This window comes from Oryctolagus cuniculus, chromosome 12 (genome assembly GCF_964237555.1).
Source record: "Oryctolagus cuniculus chromosome 12, mOryCun1.1, whole genome shotgun sequence".
In the NCBI taxonomy this organism is placed as follows: Eukaryota; Metazoa; Chordata; class Mammalia; order Lagomorpha; family Leporidae; genus Oryctolagus; species Oryctolagus cuniculus.
This window is the reverse complement of record NC_091443.1, coordinates 104,598,894-104,623,033: the sequence shown is the minus strand read 5'-3', so window position 1 is coordinate 104,623,033 and position 24,140 is coordinate 104,598,894. Positions and strand designations below refer to the sequence as shown.

Here is a 24,140-nt window from a genome sequence, read left to right as displayed (position 1 = left end):
TCGTACCCCCGTGGGCGGCTGGAGCGTGTCCCTCCGTCAGCCTCGCATGCCAGCCTTGCTGCTCCAGACCCTGCAAGGCTGTGCATCGTCCAGCACGCCTGTGTCTGGCTTCCTGTCTTGGTGGCAGGAGTGTCCGGCTGGCCAGGGCCTTGCCTGCCTCTGTGAGCCAGCCCTGCTGGCGTGATCACCTGTCTTTTCAGGGCACCCATGAATTCTGTCTGATGCCTCACGTTCCATGATGCATCGTCATCACTATTACATCATCACTGCTGGGAGATTCGTGTTGCTCACTGTTAACTAAGGGCAAGCTCAGAAGTGTCTCTCCTGGCTTTTCTTTTTAAAGATTTATTTACTTGAAGGGCAGAGTTACAGAGACAGGGTGGGGAAAGAGAGAGAGAGAGAGAGAGAGAGAGAGAATCTTTCATCTGCTGGTTCACTCCCCAAACGGATGCAAAGACGGGCTGGGCCAAGCCAAAGCCAGGAACCTGGAGCTCCACCTGGGTCTCCCACCTGGGTGACAGGGGCCCAAGCGCTTGGGCCATCAACTGCTGCCTCCAGGGGCATTATTGAGGAGCTGGGTTGGAAGTGGAGCAGCCAGGACTGGAACAGGCACGCATGTGGGATGCCGGTGCCCGAGGGGGTGGCTTTACCCACCGGGCCACCACACGGGCCCCTGTCTTGTCTTTTTATCACCCGTAAGAGTGCAGTCTTGTTGACAGCAAAGTGAGCGCAAGTGCCTTTTCGGCTCAGCCCTTAAAGACTCATTGCATCCACTCATTGCAAGGAGTTCTTTAAACCGAGGTCAGTAGGACCTAGCATTCACGTTTGAGGTCTCTCAGCATACAGGTGCTTCAGTATATTAAGGCACACAAAAGACACGAGACAGAAGATGATGTACTTGGACTTTTTGTAGCTGGAGAAACCAGCATTGCTTCTCAAGGTCGTATTAAGGCGGAGACCTTGCAGTGGCGACAGAAAACCCCAAGGTGGCAGCATCGTGACGATCAGCGTTTACCCTGAGCTGCCGAAGCCCAGAATCTGTTTTGGGGAGGGATGAGCCATCCTGAGGATTTGAACAATCGTTGGGGGTCCTGATTTCCTCTTGAGTTCGCTTCCACGTTGAGTTTTTCTAAGTCACTAACTCCGACAGCTGCACACGTGCCATCAATCGCCCAGTTAGGAGGCACAGGTGCCCGGTTCCTCTTTTTTTTTTTTTTTTTTTTTTTTTTTTTTTTCTTGATGGATCCTGGTTTCCTGGACTTAAGAAAACCCTGGGCGTTGGGCAGGGCCACTGCTTTCTGATCGCCTCAGCTTGCTCGAGCCACTGCTAGCCAGGGCAGGGCCCTAAACCCCATGGCTCATGGCCCCATTTATCTGCTCCATCAGGAGCAGACCGGCTTTGGTAAAAACATACCTGGCTCTGCTAAAGCTAGGAGTGATCCCTTGTCCTGTTTGCCCGTGACTCCTGCAGTTATTGCACTGAAGTCCAAGGCCCAGGAACCCCAGGAGTCCCAGATAGGACAGTGCTACCCTAAGCACCCTGAAGATCGATCAGGCTGAGAAGCGAGGGCCGGCTCGTGAGTGACATCTCTCAAAAAGGAACCTGATGATCACACTTGTGTCAAGTAGAGCTAAAGGAACCTTAAAGATAATGTGGTTGGGCTGGCACTGTGGCGTAGTGGGCTAAGCCTCCGCTGTGGTGCAGGAATCCCATATGGACACAGGTTCAAGTCCTGGCTGCTCCACTTCCAATCCGGCTCTCGCTATGGCCTGGGAAAGCAGTGGAAGATGGCCCAGGTACCAGGCCCCTGCACCCGCGTGGGAGACCCGGGAGAAGCTCCTGGCTAGATCGACTCAGCTCCAGCCGTTGTGGCCATCTGGGGAGTGAACTGGTGGATAGAAGACCTTTCTTTCTCTCCCTCTCTGTAACTTCCTCTCAAATAAATAAATAAAATAAAAAAAAAAACTGGTCACGCACCTGCTTGACGTCTTGCGAGATGCTTGCAGGAATTCTTTGGAATTTTGAAAGTGCCATGTTTTTCCTCCTCCTTAACACTGAAAGGCTTCTGACGGCTCGGGGGTGTTTAGTAACTTACATCCCTGTGGACAGCAAAGTCGCTCTTCCCAAAATGAACACTGGGTGGCAGTGTGGTTACGCGGTTGTGCGGATTTGGGCGCCCTGTGTTTGGCGGGCATCACCCAGGTGTCAGGCGGGCCCAGGCTGCTCTCGGCCTGATTTTCCAGACGGCCCTGTGCAGGTGCTTGTCTGACTCCCGGAGGGACGAGCGTGTGGAGTTTGCACGGAGCTTCCCCTGTCCACCAGCTTTCTCCACGACAAACCTTTCTGTTGCCATCCCTGTCATCTTCTTGGCTTACCTGGTTCCTCCGGTCCTTTCACTCTCAGCAGTTGCTGACCCTTGTGTCTGAGAACCCAGGATCCCAAATTGGTGCGGGATCTGACCCTTTGACCCTGGGATAAACCATGCCCAGAACTCTGGCTGCCCTGAGCGTGAAACAAAACACAAACAGACAATGGATGCTATTTTTGAGAAGAAAACTTTCCTTTCCCTTATCTGATCCCAGCGCCTGGGCCCCTCAAGCTACCCCAAGCCTGCAGAATGTGGTTTCCCTCCCGTGGGGCCTCCTGAGTGCACTGTGGAAAGATGATAGCTCTCCCGTTGCAGCTTGGTGGCTCCTGAGCTCTGGGCCTGCCGCGGGTCACCTGGTAGCCACTGGAGCACGGCCCGTGGAACTGGAGGCTACAGCCCTGGCCTCTGAGCTGTGGACTCTGAGTGCTCACTCCCTCCTTGCACTGAGCTGCTTAGATGAGGGATTTCTCCAACCTGGGCTGTGTGGCAGGCCGGCCTCCCTTCTGCCTGGATCCCACTAGGCCCCTGCCTCATGCATCACTCAGGAATAGGACTCTGAGATCCAGTGCACCCCACGCAGCTCAGCTGTCCAGGAGAGCCAAGCCAGCTTTGTGTTTTCTCACTTCCATCCCCAAGACCCTGGGTGCGCTGGCTACCAGCCAGTTCCCCCTGCCCAGCATCCTCAGGGGTGCTGGAGGGTTTGGGATATCAGTGAAGCCAGTCACCATGCAGGCCTGATTCTGTGTATGTACTGAGAGGCCCAGGAAAGTGGGAATCCTTGGTGCGTTGGTGTGTTTCAACAGATGGCTGAATTGAGTAGCTTAGACCCCCAAACGGCTGCTCCCGCATCCACAGCCCCTGTTTGGCCTGGACTGCATGGGACGTGGCTTCCGGTGCCTTTTCCACTGAAGCTCACAGAGACCAGCCCGGTTCTCAAGCCTCAGAGTGGCGGTGCCGCCTCGCTCCTTGTAATCCCCGTATCCCGCCCAAAGCCCTGTTTTCAGAAGCCTTGGTGCTTTCTTCTTTGTAAAGAAAAGGTTGATGTATATTGACTTTGAAAGTCAGAGTTATGGTCCGGCACCACGGCTCAATAGGCTAATCCTCCACCTGCAGCACTGGCACACTGGGTTCTAGTCCCAGTCGGGGCGCCCAATTCTGTCCCGGTTGCCCCTCTTCCAGGCCAGCTCTCTGCTGTGGCCCGGGAGTGCAGTGGAGGATGGCCCAGGTGCTTGGGCCCTGCACCCCATGGGAGACCAGGAGAAGCATCTGGCTCCTGGCTTCGGATCAGCGCGGTGCGCCAGCCGCAGCGGGCCGGCCGTGGCAGCCATTGGAGGGTGAACCAACAGCAAAAAGGAAGACCTTTCTCTCTGTCTCTCTCTCTCACTGTCCACTCTGCCTGTCAAAAAAAAAAAAAAAAAGTCAGAGTTATGGACAGAGAAGGACAGACACACAGAGAGTGAGAGATCCTCCATCAGCTGGTTCACTTCCCAGATGGCTGCAATGGCCAGGACTGAGCTGGGTCAAAACCAGGAGCCAGGGCCGGCGCCGCGGCTCACTAGGCTAATCCTCCGCCTAGCGGCGCTGGCACACCAGGTTCTAGTCCCGGTCGGGGCGCTGGATTCTGTCCCGGTTGCCCCTCTTCCAGGCCAGCCCTCTGCTGTGGCCAGGGAGTGCAGTGGAGGATGGCCCAGGTGCTTGGGCCCTGCACCCCATGGGAGACCAGGAAAAGCACCTGGCTCCTGGCTCCTGCCATCGGATCAGCGCGGTGCGCCGGCCGCAGCGTGCCGGCCGCGGCGGCCATTGGAGGGTGAACCAACGGCAAAGGAAGACCTTTCTCTCTGTCTCTCTCTCTCACTGTCCACTCTGCCTGTCAAAAAAAAAAAAAAAAAAAAAACAAAAAAAAACCAGGAGCCAGGAGCTTCATGTGGGTCTCCCAGGTAGGGGGCGGGGCCCAAACAGGCCATCTTCTGCTTTTCCCAGGCTGCTGGCAGAGAGCTGGATAGGAAGCGGAGCAGCCAGGACTCAAACTGGCACAGGCAGTGGCTTAACTTGCTACGCCATAGAACTGGCCCTGAACTTGCTGTATCTGTTAATACACCATAAAATAAAAAAGGGACATCTCCGTGTGGAAGAAATGATGCCCGGGGAGCAGGTATCCCCAAAGCTGGAGGGAAGCAAGCGTGCTGACCTGGGACCCGGGCATTGCTGACGGTCCCCTGTGGCCCTCGTACTGAAGACCTCCCACATGACCCCCGCCTGTCTTGAGCCTGTTCGATTGCTTTTTAAAAAAGGTTTCTTTTCTGTTTATTTATTTGAAAGGCAGAGTTACAGAGAGAGAAGGTGAGACAGAGAGAGAGAGGGAGAGATCTTCCATCTGTTGGTTCACTTCCCAATGGCTGCATTGGCCAGGGCTGGGTCAGGCTGAAGCCAGGAGCCTGGAACGCCATTGCAGTCTCCCACATGGGAGAACTTGGGCCATCCCCCACGTGGGAGTAGTGGGCCATCCTCTGTGGCTTCCCCAGGTGCATGCGCAGGGAGTGGAGCAGTCGGGACTCAAACCAGCGCCCAGATGAGATGCCAGCTTCCCAGGCGCCGGCCCTGAGATCTTGCTTGGAGCACAGCCAAAGCCTGGGACAGCTGCACATCCTCCTGGTTGATTAAATCTCCCTTTGTGCCAGCAGGTCGCATTCCCGGTAAAATGTTCCACCCGTGACCAATGCACACTGTGCTCTTGCCTTTGCAGGATGGACTTTGACGACGAAGATGGCGAAGGCCCCAGTAAATTCTCAAGGTAAGCTGATTTTACTTTTCCAGGATTGAGGAGGACAGCCGCCAGCAATCACCGTGCTGGGGTGTAGAGGGGTTTCCTGTCGTTTGCTGGGGAAGAAGACGTGGTTGGGTTCTGTCCCTCTCGTGCCCTCCTCGTGTGCCTGCGTCTGCCAAGCTTGGCCCCAGCCTCAACTATCAGAACATTCGGCAGCAAGTTCTTAACTCCACTTGCTTTTGAAGTTGAACAGTGCCTGCCAACTTTAATGCATTCCTTTGGAAAAGACAGACCTAGAGTTCCAGTTGAAAGTAAGAGAAGTCCTTTCTTTTTTTTTTTTTTTTTTTTTTTTTTTGCGTCCGTGGAAAATAAGGAGACATATGGGTGGCCCCGTTCCCGAGTGCAGGCTATAAACCTTGGCTTGTGTTCTAAGGACCGTGTCCCTCGCTGGCCACGTGGCAGCATCTGGAGCCGGGCTCTGTGCGTGGGGCTGTCACCAGGCAGAGAGGGAACCAGATCACAGCTGCTGGGACCGATCTGTCCGGGACATGCATGAAAGATAAGACAAACCCAGCCTCGAGACTTTTGTTTGCTTTTGCTTTGCTTCAGGTATGATAGGCACTTTGGCAATGCGATGTACAAGCACAGATAATTCCATCGTTCTGAGCAAAATTCCCATCTGCGTGCACTTTTCCATGCCTTGACATTCCTGCCCGTCAGCCAGACCTCCAAGCCGCCCTTGTGCGCGCGCGCGTGCGATGCTTGGTGAACTTGAAACCTTGATGCAGGTGACAGTGGCTTTTCTCCTGGACACCCCCACCGGTGGAGACGCCCCAGGGTCCCCATTGTTTGCAGCAGCGTTGAGAAGGAGCGCTGAGCCCAGTGACGCACCCCGGGCTGCTGGTTCCCATGGCTGCGGTGCCTTCGGCTCTTAGCTGACATGGTTGTGGTTGTAACTCCAGCTCCCTTTCCCACGGGTCCGGCAAGGACGTTGACCTTGCTACTTTCCAGGGATTCCCAGAGTCTCCACATCCGCAGCAAACTGCCCTGCGGGAGACCCTCACCTTCCTTCTTGCAGCTTCAGCTTGGGGTGTGGCCGTAGAGGGGACCCTTCCTCTGCATTTCGCTCGCTGATGGCTTTGGAGTTTAGCATCAACACAAGACGAGCGTTTGCACCACAAAGGCGTGCATTGTTCCTTCCCCGGCCTGGATGTCCAGCCATCTCTCAGGCTACATTGTAGGAGCAGGGGTCCCTGTGTTCGTGAACCTCTGAAATACGGGTGCTGGGGTTCTCCTGCCGTCCGCGGCCCCTTTTGGAGAAGCAGTCACTTTGATTCTGCTGTGTCAGTCCCCCTTGAGACAACATTCCAGAGCCCACTGCCCTCAGGAAATGGTGATTCCCGGGCTCCCGGGACTGAGATGAGGAGTGACAGCTGTGTGACACCGAAGGTCAATGTCAATAACAGCAGGCAAACAAAGAGCCGGCTGTCTGAGGCCCGACCCCAGGGAGACAGAAACCCTAGACTGTGTAACCAACTCACGAGTCTGCCAGTGCTGACACAGTCGGGGCTCAGACCTGGGCTTCTACAAGCTGTATCCTTCCCCCTCCACACTACAAATAAGAGAGAGAGAGAAGCTGGGGCATGCTTCCCACACATGCTGTTACTTAAGGGCTGAGTGTGTAGGATCCCAGAGGCCACCTCACCGTATCACGGCAGGATGGAGGATGGTCACCTGGGCTCTAGCCCCTGGTGGCGAGGTGCCTGGGGCCACTCCTCTGCCTGCAGCCCGTCAAAGGAAGCCTGGAGCACGTGGGTGCTGAGGCGTGAGCCGGCGGCCACCTTGGCATGGCTGTTGGCTGAGCATCTGGGCAGGTGCCGAGCCTCCACTTCTGTCTCCCACTAGGTGTCTAATCAGCTTTGCCAGTGTTTCTCAAGCGTGGGCCCCAGTTCCAACATCCTCTCCGTTTACAGATCTCGCGGCTCACATGTTTGAGGGGTACAGCCATGGTCACATAGGAGTGACTCATAGCCAACCTGGTGTGGTTCTCACTTTATCACAGCTGCGCACAACCACACCGGCCTCAGAGGGGACAGAGAAGTGAGCGTGAGGCTGCCCATACCACCTGACCTCACATGGGTGTCACTCATCTGGACACAGGTGCACACGTGCACACACACACGCACCTTCCAGCACCTGATCAGTCCTCAGGCCACTTTCACCGTGTCCCAAGACCCGAGCTGTCTCTCCCACCCATGACACACGCTGATCTGGGGCTGTGACATGCAGGACGTGGCTCTGCCAACCCTCGGGGGTTCCCTGCCCCCACACAGACTCACAGGGACATAAGTGGTGATGGTGGGCACAGACCTGGACTGAAGCGGGGCTGGGGGCTCCCCAGCAGAGGAGGAAATGAGTGGGGACAAGTCTTGGAGCAGCGTGGATGGGTGCAAAGACAGACAAGGCATGCGGGCTTGGGGAGGGTGTGTCATGAATGATGTGGAGGCTGGGAGCACCTCACGGGAGGAGGGAAGGACTGAGAGTGCCAGAGCCCTGGAAGGTGGGATGGATCCCAGGATTCGAGCCCCACGCGAGAGCCAGGCGAAGGAGCTGCAGCCAGCACTCAGTGGGCAGCTCTCGAAGTCAGGGGATGCATTCCCGTGGCTTCCATGTCATTGGCGCCGTCGGTTATGTGCCATGGGGGATTTAAGTCACATAGTGCGTGTGAGAGGCGGGCAGGGCTCAGGAGGAGGGGTCGTGAAAACCCTCCACCCTGGCCTCACGTGGTGGGCTCCAAACAAGAGGTGACACCTGTCCATCTCCATGTCGGGCTTTCTAGCCGGTTAGGGTTGGGGGTGCCGGCTTCTCCTGGGCTCAAGGGTGGGATTGACAGGTGCGGTGCAGGCTGGGGAGCTGGGTTGAAGGGGTTAAGATTTTCTGGGAGCGGGGATGAAGAGGCCAAGGGCCCAACGGCAGTGGGGGCAGGGGAGGGCTGGAGGCTGAATGCAGCCAAAGTGTCCCTCTGGCTTTGTGGGAGTCTGAAAGGCCAGGAGAGCAGGAAGTTGTGGTCAGTCCATGAGAGGCTGCGGCCCTGGGAGAGGCTGGCTGAGGGGCAGGAGGAAGGGAAGTCCTGGGGGCAGAGAATGGGTGTGCACCTGCTCGTGCTGGGCCCGGGATGCGTGGGCAGCCAGTGGTGCCCGTGATGGAGGGCCTCCAGGGTGCAGGGGCGGCTGGTGCCAGCTCAGAGCAGGAGGGGCACAGGGAGTGGGTGCAGGCAGAGTGGCCTCTCGCGCAGCCGGGTCTGAGTGCGCCTGGCACCTCCTCAGGCCCGCCTCTCAGAATGGCAGCCTCCAAGCCTTTTGTCCCAGCAGCTCCCTGTCTCCGGAACACTCTGAGTTCACTGGGAAGACCCTTGTGTGCGGCACGCGTGGAATTCAAACTCGGGTTTTGCACCAACACAGACTTTTCTCTGGCTCTCAGTCTCCCATGAGCTTTGTGAAAGTTCTCATCCAGACGTAGGCCACAGGAAGGGGGCGGTGTGCCACTATGGTGGTGCTGGTGCCGGCTCTGGGATGTTACCCGTGCCCCTGTGAAGCAGTGTGCAGTGGGACCCCATCCACCTCCTGCTGGCCGCTGACCCCACTGCAGGCGCAGGAGGAAACCTGGGACTCTCAGAGAGTGGATCAACCCAGAGGGCAATGGAAGGAGGCAGAGGCCCCCGCCCCGCTCCTGGGCTCTCCCAGAGTGTGGGGATGAAGGACATGCAGCCAGGATGGGCGCCCGCCTCCCAGGTGGACAGAGCCCCTTGATGCTGGCAATGAGACCTGGGAGGGTTCATACAGACCTCACTCTTTTTTTTTTCCCACCAAAAGGAAGTTACTGTTCAATGCCATTTCCACGAATTTTTGTGAAGTACCCCCATCTGTGTGCAACATTTCCCTAACCCACTGTGTCCTGTCTTCCAATATACGGGGAATGTCTTTTTATCTGAAGTGTATAACTTAGGGACCACCATACTTTCATTCCTAAAATGAATTCGTGTCACTGCCTGATGCCAACCTATTTTTGAAAGATTTATTTATTTACTTGAAAGGTAGAGTGTGGTATGTGTGTGTGTGTGTGTGAAGAGAGAGAGAGAGAGAGAGAGAGAGAGAGAGAGAGAGAGAGAGAGAGAGAGAAGAGAGATCTTCAATCTGTTGGTTCATTTTCCCAAATGGCCACAAAACCCAAGTCTGGGCCAAGCTGAAGTCAGGAGCCAGGAGCTCCATCCGGGTCTCCCATGTGGGTGCTTGGGCCATCTTCTGCTACCTTCCCAGGTGCATTAGCAGGGAGCTGGATCAGCCAGGGCTGGAACCTGTGCTCCACTAAGGGGCATGGGCATTGCAGACAGCAGCTTAACCCACTGGTGCCACAACGCAGGCCCCGTCAACCTGAGCTTTGCTGGGTTCAGGTCTGCTCTTGACCCCAAGACCCTTCTGAGGGGTTCCCATGGTTATCGCTATGGATTCAGCTCCAGGGCTTAGGGCTGTGGGGCCTCCGAAGAGCCTGGAATCAAAGCCCCCTTGCCATAGGCTGTGCCCTGGGGAGGTTGTGTCATTCCTTGCACATTGTAGAATGTGGCCAGTGGACTCAGAGTCAAGGTGTCCACCACAGGAAGGTGCCCGCACCTTGACCTGTTTGCTATCAAACCTGTTGATCCTTTTTTTTTTTTAATGGTATTTCAGCTGGCAGACATCCCTCTGACTTTATAGATTATGGGGATGCTGTTTTAATCTTTCTATGCGTCCCACCCTGTTTTGTTTGTAGGTATGATAATCAAAACCCTCTGGGTAGGGAAAACTATGCAAGGTGGGTGTGTCCTGGGGAGATCTTTCTTGGCACAGAATGCAGTGCTGGTTCCCAGAATTCTTGGTCTGTCAGCTTAGCTTACAGAGCTGCTTACTGCATTTCTGGGTGGAAAAAAAATGCTCAAAGCACTTGGTATTTATTTATTTAATCTGAAAGGCAGAGAGACAGATAGAGAGGACTTCCAACCACTGATTCATTCCCCAAAATGCCTGTAACAGCCTGAGCTGGGCCAGGCCAAATCCTGAAGTTGGGAACTCCATCCGGGTCTCCCATGTGCATGGCAGGGACCCAGGTACTAGGGCCACCGCACATTAGCAGGGAGCTGGAATTGGAAGCAGAGCCAGGTCTCAAAGCCAGGCAGTCCCACACAGGGTGCAGGCATCCCAGGTTGAATCTTTAACTTCTGGGCCAAGCCCCCGGCCCTCGAAGGACTTCACAGAGGGGATGGCCAGGCAGCAGTGGGAGTTAGCCTGTTTTGTCTGCCCTAATCTTAGCAGCCAGCCTGTGGGGGCACATGGCGGGGGCTTTGGGATGTTACCTTAAAGCAGAGCGACACTAGCCGAGCCTTTGCACTCCGTGGGGTGAGGTGTCCACGCTGTGGCTCTGAGTGCCCAGCCAGGCCTCTAGGCTTCCTCCCTCCCCACCTCCCCATGCTGTCATTGATGAACAGAAAGTGCTGCAGATGAGCTGGCGAGGACTTGGTGCAGGGCAGCCCGTGAGCAGGGAGAGCCCCTGCCCTTTGAGGGGGCCAGGGCTGGTACTGGGGCTGAAGGCGCTGGCGTGAGCTCTCTTAGGATCAGGCCTCTACAGACTGCTCATTTCTTGACGTGAGGTGTTTGGGTCTCGACGTCAGAGGTGGCTGGCCGGCACTGGATGCCTTTCTTGCCATGTTCGCCGACCCTGTCCCTCTGTGATTTTCTGCTGAGCGGATTAACCTGGATGCCGGTTGCTATCACCCGGGTAACTCCAGGGTTGGTGGAGGGAGCGAGGCATCATGCTTTCTGCAACCTCCAGGTGTTCCGGGCTGTGTCTGTGGACGCTGCAGGCATTGGCCTTCCCCATAGAGCTGCTCGCTGTGTCCGGGAGCTGTAGCTCCGAGTCCGGGCTCCGCTGGGCCCTGCAGTGGAACGGGAGTGCGAGACGCAGCTGCAGCTCCTGGGGCAGCCGGGCCCAGCTCGCCTGAAATCAGCACGCTCTGGGAGCCGCAGCCTCCTTTCCCTTAATCAGAGGAGCTGTTTCCTGTGGGTGGCTGTGTGGATGCCACGCACCGATGGCCGAGCCAGGGACACCTGCCGGTGTGTTCTGGGAGCAGCATCAGCCAAGGCACTGGGGCTGGGCCTGTCTTTGGAGGATCTGGGCTTGCTTTCTTTTGTTTTGTTTATTGAGATTTTTATTCATTTATTTGAGAGGTAGAATTACAAACAGACAGAGAGGTCTTCCATCTGCTGGTTCACTCCCCAGATGGCCACAATGGCCAGAGTTGGACCTATCTGAAGCCAGGTGCCAGGAGCCAGGAGCTTCTTCCTGGTCTCCCACGTGGGTGCAGGGGCCCAAGCACTTGGGCCATCTTCTACTGCTTTCTCAGGCACGTTAGGAGGGAGCTGGATCAGAAGTGGAGAAGCTGGGGCCGGCGCCGCGGCTCACTAGGCTAATCCTCCACCTTGCGGCGCCGGCACACCGGGTTCTAGTCCCGGTCGGGGCACCTGATTCTGTCCCAGTTGCCCCTCTTCCAGGCCAGCTCTCTGCTGTGGCCCAGGAGTGCAGTGGAGGATGGCCCAAGTGCTTGGGCCCTGCACCCCATGGGAGACCAGGATAAGTACCTGGCTCCTGCCATTGGATCAGTGCGGTGTGCCAGCCGCAGCGCGCCGGCCGCAGGGGCCATTGGAGGGTGAACCAACGGCAAAGGAAGACCTTTCTCTCTGTCTCTCTCTCTCTTACTGTCCACTCTGCCTGTCAAAAAAAAAAAAGTGGAGAAGCTGGAACATGAATTGGAGCCTGCATGGGATGCTGGCACCACAGTTGGAGGCTTAGCCCCCTACGCCACTGCTCCTCTGGGCTCTTAGACTCCTTCCTGTGTTTGCATGAGCCCCATACTCAGCATGGACACACGGGTCCCTTGTAGCTGCTGTGGATAGGTGCCTGCCCTACTCCCGACTAAGGAGGGATCATTCTCCTTCCTGGAGAAACCTTGGGTGCTGGCAAGACTTCCCAGCCGGGTCCTCTCATGGGTGCCCCTGCAGGCCTGGGGCCAGCCACGATCGGGCTTCCCACATGGCTTTCCCGTGGCCTAGTGGCCCCCACAACACTGGAGTGGTGACCCTGAAGGATGCTTCTGAAGAGCTGGGAGGGGTGTGTTCTTCCCTCCTGTGTGCCAGAGAGGAGTGAGGACGGCCAGGTGCTGTGTGCTGATGCCATCTGGGGAAATGCGTGGGTGCTGTGCCCTGTCCAAGGCCCGTCCGCAAGCCTGGCGGCTCTGAGCATGCACCTGCTTGGAGATACCTGGGGCGGGAAGAAGCTTTTGCTTGTTCTCTGTTGCTGGGGCCACAGAGGTCTGGGGCGCCGTGTGGCTCCCAGGAGGTGGAAGCACAGGCTGAGGCATTGCAGCCCTGGGGCCATGGTGGCACGGCTGCTCTGCAGAGCGTCCCCCGTGCCCTGTGTTGCGACAGAGCCGGCAGTGAGCTGTGGCCGCCAGCGCTGCTGTTCAAGTGCTGACTTCTCAGATTTGCACCGTGGCAGTGAGGAGTCCCTGGCTGCAGCTGGACCTGGCTTACGCCTCTGTTAGACCAAGTTGGTCCACTGGCTGCCCTTAGGCGTCCACAGCCTTGACATGGGCGAAAAGAAGCAAGGGACGGCATCAGGTTTCTTGCAAACTGGACCTGCCTGGGGGCTTTCAGAGCTGCTTGGGGTCCTTGGGTGCCTGGGTGGGTCCCTGGGGCTTTTGCTCGGGCTGTCTCCCCATCATGTACACTCACAGCATCCTCTTCCTTACCCCTCAGGCTGCAAGGGAACAGCCCAGGGACCGTGCCTGCACCTGCTCACTCTGTGGCCCCTGCTGGCCTCTGACCTCTCTGTCCTGTGCAGCACTGTCCCCTGGCACCCAGCATGGTGTTTCCTGGGCCTCCAGCAGGTCCACAGTGATGGAGGACCGCCCCCAGCATAGGGGCGGTCACGTTCAGTCTGCCTGTGCTGGGTCTCAATTCCCTCCCCGTGGGAGAGGGGAGACTCAGCTGCCGTTCACTGAGTTTAGGGATGCTCTTTATTGAGGTTTTACAAAATTCTCGCTGTTCTGATTCAGCTTAGGAGGTCCCTTTTGGAGCAGAGCTGGGAAGAAACCCAAGTTTCCAAGCACACACACTCACTTGCCTCTCTTCTTCCCGTGATCCTGGCCTCCTAATCTCCACCAGTGTTTCCCGGCGCCGGGCTCTGGGTCTTCTGGGCCCACAAGGAGCTGTCTTTGAAGCCAGCAGCTGTGCTAGCCACATGCTGAGTCACTAGTCCTGCTTGCATCAATCAGGGGCAAATTGCTTTCTTGAAGCTACGCAGGCATGACAGCATGGGGCACTCTCAACGCAGACGCCAGCATCGCCCCTACAGCTCCCCCCAGCACACACTGAGCCGGAGGCAGCCTTGGCCTCCCAGATTGGCCCCTTCTGTGCTAACAGGTGGCCCGTTCTCCTCCTGCTGCCTGCACGGAGGCATCACAGTGGAACCGGACACACGTGCGCTGGCAGTGGAACCGGAAACACGTACGCGGGCAGTGGAACTGGACACATGTACGCGGGCACTCTAAAAAGTCTATAGAATAGAATTTAAAGACACTTTCATTATGTGCCCAAATTTTTCTGAAAATCATTCATTGATTTTCCATAATACACAGTTCCGCCAAGTTTTGGAAGCTCCCTCGTATTTCTGACACTTACCAGTGAAATCCGGATGCCAGGTAACTGGCAGCTCTCAGTTCTGACCTCTTGCTGCTAACTCCTTAGTTCATAAACCACAGGTTCTGAGCACTTTCTGGGCTCAACAGTGAACATGATCAGGTTTTAAAGACTGATTTATTTAGTTGAAGGGTGGAGTGATAGAGAGGGGGGAGGGAGGGAGAGAGAGGGAGAGAGAGAGGTCCTCCATCCTCTGGTTCACTCCCCCAATGGCTGCAATGGCTGCAATGGTCCAGACTGAAGCCAAGAGCCCAGAACTTCATCTGGGTGTCCCACATGGGTACCAGAGGTCCAAGCACTTGAGTCATCTTCTGCTGCTTCCCCAGGTGCGTTAGCAGGGAGCTGGATGGGAAGCAGAGCAGCTGGGACTCAAACCGATGCTCTGATATGGGATGCCGTCATCACAGGTGGCGGCTGCACCTGCTACGCCACAGTCAGTTTTTAAACAGTTGCTCTAATGTTGTTATCTTTATGCACCTTATCTCACAGATCGATTTATGGAGTACTGTGATAAAGTTGCTTTAGACTTCTGCTTAAGACCCCCACAAAGACTCCCCTTACCCCAGCAGTGTTTATCAAGCCAGATGATCCTTGGCAGTGTGACCAAGTTCTTTGGAAAACGGTATCAGAGGCACGGGTAGCTGCCCCCGCATTGGAGCAGTCACTGGGTAACTAGCAAGAGATTCAGACTTGACGTGGGGTTGGGGCTCCGTGGAAGGCATTTAAGGGAAGGGTCAGACTTGCATTTTGAAAAACGATCCATGTGGCTGCAGCATGAAGGTGGACCTGGAGGGAGATGAGATTCGGGAGGAAGGAAGGGAGGTGACGGTGGGTGCGGGGAATGGGAAGAGAGCCGAGAGATTTCCACAGGGGTTTTAACGGGGACAAGGGGGTGAGGGGAGGCAGCAAGCCAGGCATGCTGAGTGGGGCTGGAGATCACACGGAGTGGACCCGGCATTCTTGTGATGCCGAGAGGGGAGGCGTCAAGTGGTCGGATGTGTGTTGGAACAGAGGAGGGGGCAGCATGTGGCGCCTGATGAGGAAGAGCCTAGGGGTCTGGTTCTGGAGGCAGAATGCTAACTCCAGGGTGTGTGTGTGCTGGTGAGCCTTGGGGAGTTGCTCAGAGCACGTGGGAGGCGCGCCCGTGCCCCTGGGCCTCCCCACAGGCGCGTGCAGGCGTGCGGCCGAGGGTGATGGATACACTGTCCTAAACAGCCGCACATTCCTGCCTGACATCTGCAGCCCCAGGCCGCATTCCCTGCATGCCGCCCCTCCGCCGAGCAGGCCGACAAGGCCCACCCCCCGGGAGCTTACCCAGGCCATTCCTGGAGTGAGCCCCCCATGGCCTCCTGCCACAGGCACCTCGCTGAGGGCACAGCGGGCAGTGCATATGGGGGAGGACCCGGCTGGCTCAGGGTGGGCGGTCACCACTTGAACAAAGGTTCTTCAACAAGTTCACGGAAAATGCATACATATATATATATATATATATAAATTATGCATGGATTCCAAACAATTTTTTGCACCCCACATAAATTTATTTTTATTTCTTCCCGCTTTTCCATGTGCCCTCACGTTTATTTGCCTGCTTTGGAATTATGCAGGGGCAAGAAAGGAACTCCTGTATGTCTTCCCCGAGGAGTCCTGCAGGCAGCCGAGAGACCCCGCGGCTCTCCTAACAAATTCTGCCCTGTCGCCACCTTCCCGTTCCCTACGTGATGGCCCCCATCCTCTTCTCTTATACCTGTCCCTCCCCTAGCAAACAGCTCTGCCCACTTACGGACAGCAGCGCCACCTGCCCTGCATGTGTGCCCCCCCCACCCCGAAGTGTCTTTGCTCTGTGGTGCACAGGCACTGGTGCCCGGCCTGCTCGGCTCAAAACAGCTGTCCCTGGGGCGTGGGAGGAGAGCACCGGGCCCAGGAATCCCCCACTTGCTCCAAACTACCACCCAAGTACAGGGCCAGGGCACACCAAGGGGTCCTGGCCTGGCCTGGGTCACAGCTCTCTCTATGCTCTGGCCATGTCCCCGACTGCTTATACTCGCTCTTCTGTCCCTGTATCCAGGCCCCAGGTCTGCAACCCGCCTCCCCAGGCTTGTCTTCTCCCCACCCCCAACACCTTCCTCCCATCTCAGATTCCCTTGATCCTGCCATTCCCCCTCCTCCCTCCAGAACCTGCATTCCACTCCTGCTGCCAGGCTAGGCCCAGCTCACCCTGGTCCCTCCTCGGCCACCTCCTCCAGCCCCCTCTCCCCAGCCCCTCCACCCCTGGGACCGGTACCTCCTGTTCTCCCTGGTTCTCTTGTGGTGTTTACATTGCCTTTCGGGGTCCTCTCATCACATCCCACTGTGCAAAGCGAGTGTTTTCCCTTTCTCGTTAAGCCCCTGTAGCTTGAGGAAAGGAGCCCGCCTCCCCCGCCCTCCTGAAGCCTGACCACGGGCATGGCCTTCCCCACAGTCGCGCTTCCCTCTGACATGCGCCGCCTGTGTGGCATCAGGCCTGATTGGCATATCTGCACCCTGGACTGGGAGGTGGGGTGCCGTGTTGATTTGCAGGCAGCCTTGCCCGGGAATGTTCCTGTCTTGCTCTTAGTGCGGCTCTCATTCTCCGAGCACCAGCAGAACCCGAAATTCTGCCGCAGACCTGGGATGCATTTTCAGACAGTTCTTTTATCCCAAGGAACAGTTGTGTCTTCGTGGCCTTGGACTTGGGGAGGGTAGGGGCTGTGGCTGTCTGTGAGATGGGAACACTGTTCTCTGCCTCCTCTCTGGCTAGTGTTTCCTCTTAACCCATCCCGGAGAGGAAGTTCGGCCATTCCTTGCTGCAGCTTTTCTTTGTCACTGGCTGTTTGTTTTTTAACCAGAGAAGCATGCACCTGTTCTGATACAGTGTTGCAGAAAATGTGCTGCCTGTAGGCCGGCGCCGCTGCTCACTAGGCTAATCCTCCACCTTGCGGCGCCGGCACACCGGGTTCTAGTCCCGGTCAGGGCGCCAGATTCTGACCCGGTTGCCCCTCTTCCAGGCCAGCTCTCTGCTGTGGCCAGGGAGTGCAGTGGAAGATGGCCCAAGTCCTTGAGCCCTGCACCCCATGGGAGACCAGGAGAAGCATCTGGCTCCTGCCATCGGATCAGCGCGGTGCGCGGGCCGCAGCGCGCCGGCCGTGGCGGCCATTGGAGGGTGAACCAACAGCAAAGGAAGACCTTTCTCTTGTCTCTCTCTCTCTCTCTCTCTCACTGTCCACTCTGCCTGTCAAAAAATTTAAAAAAAAAAGAAAAAGAAAAAGAAAATGTGCTGCCTGTAGAACAAACAAAGTGAATCCATGCATGTCTGGCAGTATTCGGGACTCAAAGCCTAGGAACATTCTAGAGTGCCGCCGATCATGTCTGTGCAATTTGGGGGGGGGGCCCAGGTGGTTGCAGGATGAGGTAGACTCACTGCCCACTGCTTCCCAGCATGCTCTGTGATGCCAATCTTGGGAGAGGAGAACGGCTCTATAACTGGCCAGTGAGGGGCAGAGGAAGTGACTTGGGTCTGCCTCCTGGACTGGGGCGGCTGAGGGAAGCTCTGTGATTGATTTGGTAGGAGGCAGCTGGCGTGCAGAAACACGAAGGAGACAAGTCTGGCCAGAGGGCCTGACTTCAACAGGGCCAACCCAGAGTTCTCAGGTTCGGGAACTTTCCTGGAAAAGCAGGAGCGGTCCAGGGCCGTCTTTTGCCCATACAGCACGTGCTGACGTAGCACAGCCAGGGCTGCGTGCCCAGCCGTGTCAGGTTCATGAGTGCAGGAGCACAGATCACTGAGCTGCATCATGTCTTAGTCTACTCAAGCTCGCTGGGGTAACCCGGAGACTTCTGTGCACGTCTGGGGGTTGGCACTGTGGAATCTTTGCCGGCCACACACACAGAGCCATGAGTGGCTGAGGCATCGAAGGAGCGGCTTTGCTCCATACCAACCCCAAGCTCTCGGCTAGCACACGTTGGCTCTGGTTGACCTGGTGTTACCAGTGCGCCATTTTTCCCCCCCGGGGCTGTAACCTTGGTCTGATCCTTCTCCTCTCGCCCCTTCCCGATCGCGTGCCTTCTGGGAAGAGAGAACCACAGTGAGATCGAGCGGCGCCGGAGGAACAAGATGACCCAGTATATTACGGAGCTGTCGGACATGGTCCCCACCTGCAGCGCGCTGGCCCGGAAGCCGGACAAGCTCACCATCCTGCGCATGGCTGTGTCGCACATGAAGTCCATGAGAGGCACCGGGAACAAGTCCACGGACGGCGCGTACAAGCCTTCCTTCCTCACTGAGCAGGTACCGGCTCTCCTGCCTCCCCGGGCATCCTCGCGGGCTCACCAGCAAGGACTAGACCACCTGGGGAGCTACAGCTCGAGGTGGACGAAGGGACACAGCCAGGGAGATATGTCTCGCTCTGTGCCAAGAGGGTGTGAGGCCAAGCCTTCATATTCCCTGTGTGCGTTGCAGAGGCACCGCTCTGAGGACACTGGAGCCTGTCTCTGGACACGCTTAGCGGGCTGTCATGGGAAGAAGTGGGTACGAAGCACCGTGTGCCACGAGAGGCGTGGTGGCTGCCTTCAGGGTCATAGGGACAGAGAGTGCCACCAATAGCACTCAGCAGGGGTTTGTCACGTGCCTGGCCCAAGTCCTGTCTCTCTGTGTGTTATGCCATCTAGTCCTTATTCAAGCCCAAGGAAGAAGCTACAGCTGTAGACCGGGACACTGAGCCCAACTCAGTCAGCTGCTTAAGGAAGGGGCCACGAGTTGGCACCACAAAGACGGGTAGGTAGGACCTCAAAGCTGGGTCTGTGACAACTCTCGGGGTCTTTGGGTAGCCTGGAAGAAGCAACTCACGACATAGCGTATCCATGGGCTCACAGGAGTCAGGAGCGCTGGTCCTCCCACGTGCAGGTTGCAGGACCGGTCAGCAAACCCTCACAGCTTCAGTTTGCTCATCTGTGAGACAGGGGCGAAGCTGTCTGCCTTCCTGATTCTGAGGATTTTGCAGGATCCACGAGATGAAGGACTGAAGGCACTTTGTGCAGGACAGAGGGGCGGGAAGGGATAAAATGACACGGGTGCCAGGAGATGCAGCCAGGAAGTGCCAACGCATGTAGAACACGGGCATTTAACAAGATGAGAGTGTGTGGCCAGCACAGAATGGGGGTGGGGGCGGTGCCTGGTGTTGTCGGGAAGGAGTCCCCACCAGTGTACTGAAGAGGGGAACAGAAGGAATTTTGCTAACGGGGATGGTGCGCCCAGAGCCTCAGAAGACAGAGCGGAAAAGGTGTGGGAGGAGATGAGGGCGGGCATTTGTTCTGCTGCTGGAGCCCAGAGTCTATTTCTGTCGTGGGAGTCGAGCTTAGAAAAAGAAGGAGGGAAGAGGAACTGGCGTTTGTCACTGCGTGTCCTGTGGAGACGTTTTAACGAGTGCTTTACCTGCCGGCTCCCTTTGACAATCTGTGGAAGAGTCACACGGTCCCACACTTGGCAGGTGTCAAAGGAGGACACGCTGATTGACACACGGGGCTTGTAGAATGATGAAGGGGGACCAGCTGGCAGGAAACCCCACGGAAGTTTATTAAGTGCCACTGTCTGCTAGAGTTGGTTCAAAGCTGTATCTCCACTTTTCTTTATTCCTTATCCAAATCCTGCAAACCGGTACTAGAAATGAATCTCTGTCTTAAGAAATTGAGTAATCAGCTAATTTGATTTGTTTAAAAGGCAGAGAGGGAGCCGGCGCTGTGGCAGATGAAGCTGCCCCCTGAAGTGTCAGCATCTCACGTGGGCACCTGTTCCAGTTCCAGCTGCTTCTCTTCTGACCCAGCTCCCTGCTGGTGGCCTGGGGAGAGCAGCAGAAGATGGCCAAGTGCTTGGGCCCCTGCACCCATGTGGGAGACGTGGAGAAAGCTCCTGGCTCCTGGCTTTGGTCTGGCCTAGCCCTGGCCGTTTTGGTCATCTGGGGAGTAAACCAGCAAATGGAAGATCTCTTGCTGTCTCGCTTTCCCTCTGTAACTGACTTGCAAACAAATAAATAAATCTTTAATCAGAAAAAAAAGCAGAAAGAAAGAGAGAGAGAATCTCCCTTCTGCTGGTTCACTCCCCAGATGCCCACAGTGGCTGAGACTGGGCCAGGCTGAAGTCAGGAGCTGGGAACTCCATTCTCGTTCCCAACATGGGTGGCAGGAACCCAACTATTTCAGCAGCTACTGCTGCCTCCCAGGGTGTGCGTTAGTTAGTGGGAAGCTGGAATCGGAGTGGAGCAGCTGGGACTCGAACCCAGAGACTGACAGTGGGCGTCTGATCTGCTGGTGCAAACGCCACTCTTTATGTGACCAGATTAGGAAGCGGAGAGGAGAGAGGCCGCTGTGCAGATGTCTGAGTCGAGCCCGGGGTGAAGATAGCTACACTTGTGGAGAGCGCCTACTGTGCGCCAGGCCCTACTAAGTTCCTCCCACACAGGAGCTCATTTAACCCCAGGAAAGCTCACTGGAAAAAGCTGGTGTGGAGCCGGGGGAGCCGAGGACGTTAAGTTACGTGCGCAGAGTTGCACAGCGAAGACGAGGGGCCCTGGGTGACAGTCTCCTTTTCTTCTGAAATCCATGCCGTTGGGACCGGTGCTGTGGTGTAGCAGATAAAGCCACCACCTGCAATACCGGTGCTGATTCATGTCCAGGCTGCTCCACTTCTGACCCAGCTCCCTGCTGATGTGCCTGGGAAAGCAGCGGAAGAGGCCCTAATGCTTGGGCCCCTGCATCCATGTGGGAGATCCAGTAGAAGCTCCTGGCTCCTGGCTTTGGCCTGGCCCAGCCTGAGCCATTGCAGCCACCTGGAAAGTGAACCAGCAGATGGAAGATCTCTCTCTCCTCTCTCTCTCTGGAACTCTGACTTTAAAATTAAAAAAAAAAAATCTTAAAAAAAAAAAAACACACACAAATCCATGCTCTTAGCCTCTACTGAGCCAAGGCAGGGCAGGGTCTGGATGGTGGTGCGTGACTGCCGAAGAAGAGCGCTGGGGAGGAGGGTGGGAGGGGGAGGGGCCGCGGGGAGGGGAGCTGTCCCGTGTGACCTTCCCACGGCTGAAGACACCCCTCCTCCCACGACAGAGAATTCTCTACTTCCCCAGACACCCTGCATCTTCCTTCCTTTCTGTTTTTATTTTGAAACAGTTCTTCCGGTTGGGAAGACCTGAAAATAAAAACTGCTGATCCCATCCCCGGAGCGCACTGAGCACCCAGGAGGCACAGAGGAGCAAGAGACACGGGCGAAATGCACGCTTTCTTTGGACATGCTTGTGTGGTCGCCTGCCCCCTCCTCCAACCTCATAGCCGGCCTGGAGCCGAGAGCCCCACACAGAGCTCCCCAGGCTGAGCTCCGGGCAGGCGGCGCCTCCAACGCTTCTGGTCTTGGGGGCCCTGCAGGGGCTGGGGTTTAGGCAGGGCCAGAGGTTCTGGAAGCTCACCTTTCACTTTGCTCTGCTGGCCGTGCCTATCTGGGTCTTACAGAGGGGCTTCCCTGTAAGATTCTGTTTGAACAAAGCATTCCTGGCTGAAGAGGGTTTGCCAGGTGCTGAGAGCAGGGTGTGAGTGGGGTGCAGGGTGGCTGGGGACTGGGGTGCAGGTGGGAGAGCTGGTTCCTGAACTCCTGCAGGTGCAGCAGGGCCGGATGTGAGCCGGATGTGAGGATGGCACAGGTAGCTGCACTTGAACCACCTTCAGGTCCCCCCAGACAAAAGACGTCTCATTCTAACAAAGTCACGTCTCTCGGGGGTGACACGAGACTTCCTGCTGCCTGTTCATTGATCCCAGGCAGCTTCCTTCCGGCCTCACTGGCAGCCACAACCGCGGCGAGACAGCCTGACCCCCGGAGCTGACACTCATAACCTCTGCTCAGCGAAACGTGATCTGGGTGATGCTGTCTCAGGGCTGTCTTCCTGCCGCCCCCCAGGCTTCCTCTGTCGAGATGAGGGGATGGTTGGCAGAGTTCTGGGTGCCCGGCAGAGAGGCAGAGGCATCCAGCTCAGAAACTCAGAGATAAGAGTGCAGGAAGCACTGTGGCAGACAGGGATGGGGTGGGGAGACACAGCCCTTCCTTCCCCAATCACCACCCAGCACCTGTGTGTGAGCACTTCTGTTGCAATGACGCACCTACAGTTTTAGTGTGTGTGTGAGCCTGTCCATGCCTCTGGATACTCAACACCCACTTAAAAAAAGATTTATTGATTTGAAAGGGTTACAGGGAAGGGGAGAGAAGTCTTCCACCTGCCAGTTCAATCCCCAAATGACCACAGAGGCCAGAGCTGGGCCGGGCCAAAGCCAGGAGCCAGGAACTGCATCTGGGTCTCCCATGTAGGTGGCCAGAGCCCAAGCACTTGGGCCATCTTCTGTTGCTTTCCCAGGTGCATTCTCAGGGAGCTGGATCAGAAGCGGAGCAACAGGGACTGAGACCAGCACTCATATGGGATGCTGGTGTCACAGGCCATGGCTTCACCTGCTGTACCACAATGCTGGCGCCCCCAACACCCTCTGATGGGCACTCCTTGCTCTTCCATCCCTCCTGGCTAGGAATTTCTCTTTCTCTAGGAAAGAACTGGTTAAGACAGGGACAATGATATTTAAAGGAGCTGTGTCTTAGGGATGGTGCTATGTTTGTAGCTGACTTTCTGGTTAAAAAGGAAGAAGAGGAGAACTATTTGTATACCAGGCTGAATATTAGAATAAAAGCAGCGGAGGGTGGCTAACGAGAGCCCCGTTCGCCTGGTGCACTGGTGTCTGTGCTAACCACGGTGTTTCCTCCCCAGGAACTGAAACACCTCATCCTGGAGGCTGCTGACGGGTTCCTCTTTGTCGTGGCGGCCGAGACAGGGCGTGTGATTTATGTGTCTGACTCCGTCACCCCTGTCCTGAACCAGCCCCAGTCGGAGTGGTTCGGGAGCACCCTCTACGAACAGGTGCATCCCGATGACGTGGAGAAGCTGAGGGAGCAGCTGTGCACCTCGGAAAACTCGATGACGGGTGAGTGCGGCTCCCTCTGCCCGGGAGGCTGTTTGATCCTAAAATTAGTTTTCCCTATCCATAGACGAGGATGTCAGGGGTCGTTAGGAGCTATCTGAAAGAGAAGTGACATATTTGACTTGTCTTCAGTAATGATGCCATTCACCCTAGAACTCTTGAAGATCCATTTTTCATCTATCGCCTCTGTATTTTACCTGCAATACACACACATCACCACTAGGAGTCACCACTGATCCATTAGTCAGATCTACACCTCTGTATAGCTGGTGTGTATTTTTGCTCCCGCGTGCTGTTAGGAAATGGTAGAAGGGTAGGGGGTTTTAACTCCCAGTGTGGACTGGTGTGGCTTATTCCGCGGGCTGGACGGGAGACCTGCTAGATGTCTGAGGGGTTTGCCTTCAGTGTGCTCCCGTGTGGGCGGCTCAGCCGAGTGTTGTTTTTCGTGTTCATCTAGTATTTCTTGCAGAAACACAAATAGAAAAGGCACATTACGTTCAAATTGTTCCCTAATGTAGCAGTCACCCTGGAACGCATCGGCATGTTCAAAGCGTCAGAAGCATTCATATTTGCGTCTCCCACATAGCAGTTCCAGGTGTGCTGTCTCCTGTCCCTGACTGTGGAGTGAGCTGTTGGTCTCTCGTGCACTCTTGCGTCTGCCCACCATGCTTTGCACAGAGTAGGCATTCAGCAGGAGCCCGATGGGGAAGTGTGTCCGTGTTCTCTGCTCACTGCAGTCTGTGGGGGCTGCCCTGAAAAGACCGAGGACTGAGGCCTGCGTTGTGGTGCAGCGGGCTAAGCTGCCACTTGCGACACCAGCATCCGTATGAGCACTGGTTCGAGTCCCAGCTGCTCTACTTCTCATCCAGCCTTCTCCTAATGTGCCTGGGAAGACAGGATGATGGCCCGAGTAGTTGGGCCTCTGCCACACATGTGGGAGACCTGGATGGAGCTCTAGGGGCATTCTCAGCTGTTGCAGAAATTTGGGGAGGGGGCTGGCGCCATGGCTCACTAGGCTAATCCTCTGCCTTGCAGCGCCGGCACACCGGGTTCTAGTCCTGGTCGGGGCACCCGATTCTGTCCTGGTTGCCCCTCTTCCAGGCCAGCCCTCTGCTGTGGCCCAGGAGTGCAGTGGAGGATGGCCCAAGTGCTTGGGCCCTGCACCCGCATGGGAGACCAGGAGGAAGCACCTGGCTCCTGGCT

At 56.4% G+C, this 24,140-nt stretch overlaps 1 protein-coding gene across 8 annotated transcripts in view; it reads left to right on the top strand.

The window, feature by feature from the left end:
• ARNT2 (aryl hydrocarbon receptor nuclear translocator 2) overlaps positions 1–24,140 on the top strand; it is a 189,682-nt gene that overhangs the window by 54,837 nt on the left and 110,705 nt on the right. For all 8 annotated transcript variants that reach the window (XM_051834290.2, XM_051834291.2, XM_051834295.2 and 5 more), the window contains exons 3-5: positions 5,113–5,160; positions 18,009–18,222; positions 22,727–22,940. In XM_051834290.2, coding sequence (XP_051690250.2) covers positions 5,113–5,160; positions 18,009–18,222; positions 22,727–22,940 — 476 coding nt within the window. The remainder of the gene's footprint in view (positions 1–5,112; positions 5,161–18,008; positions 18,223–22,726; positions 22,941–24,140) is intronic.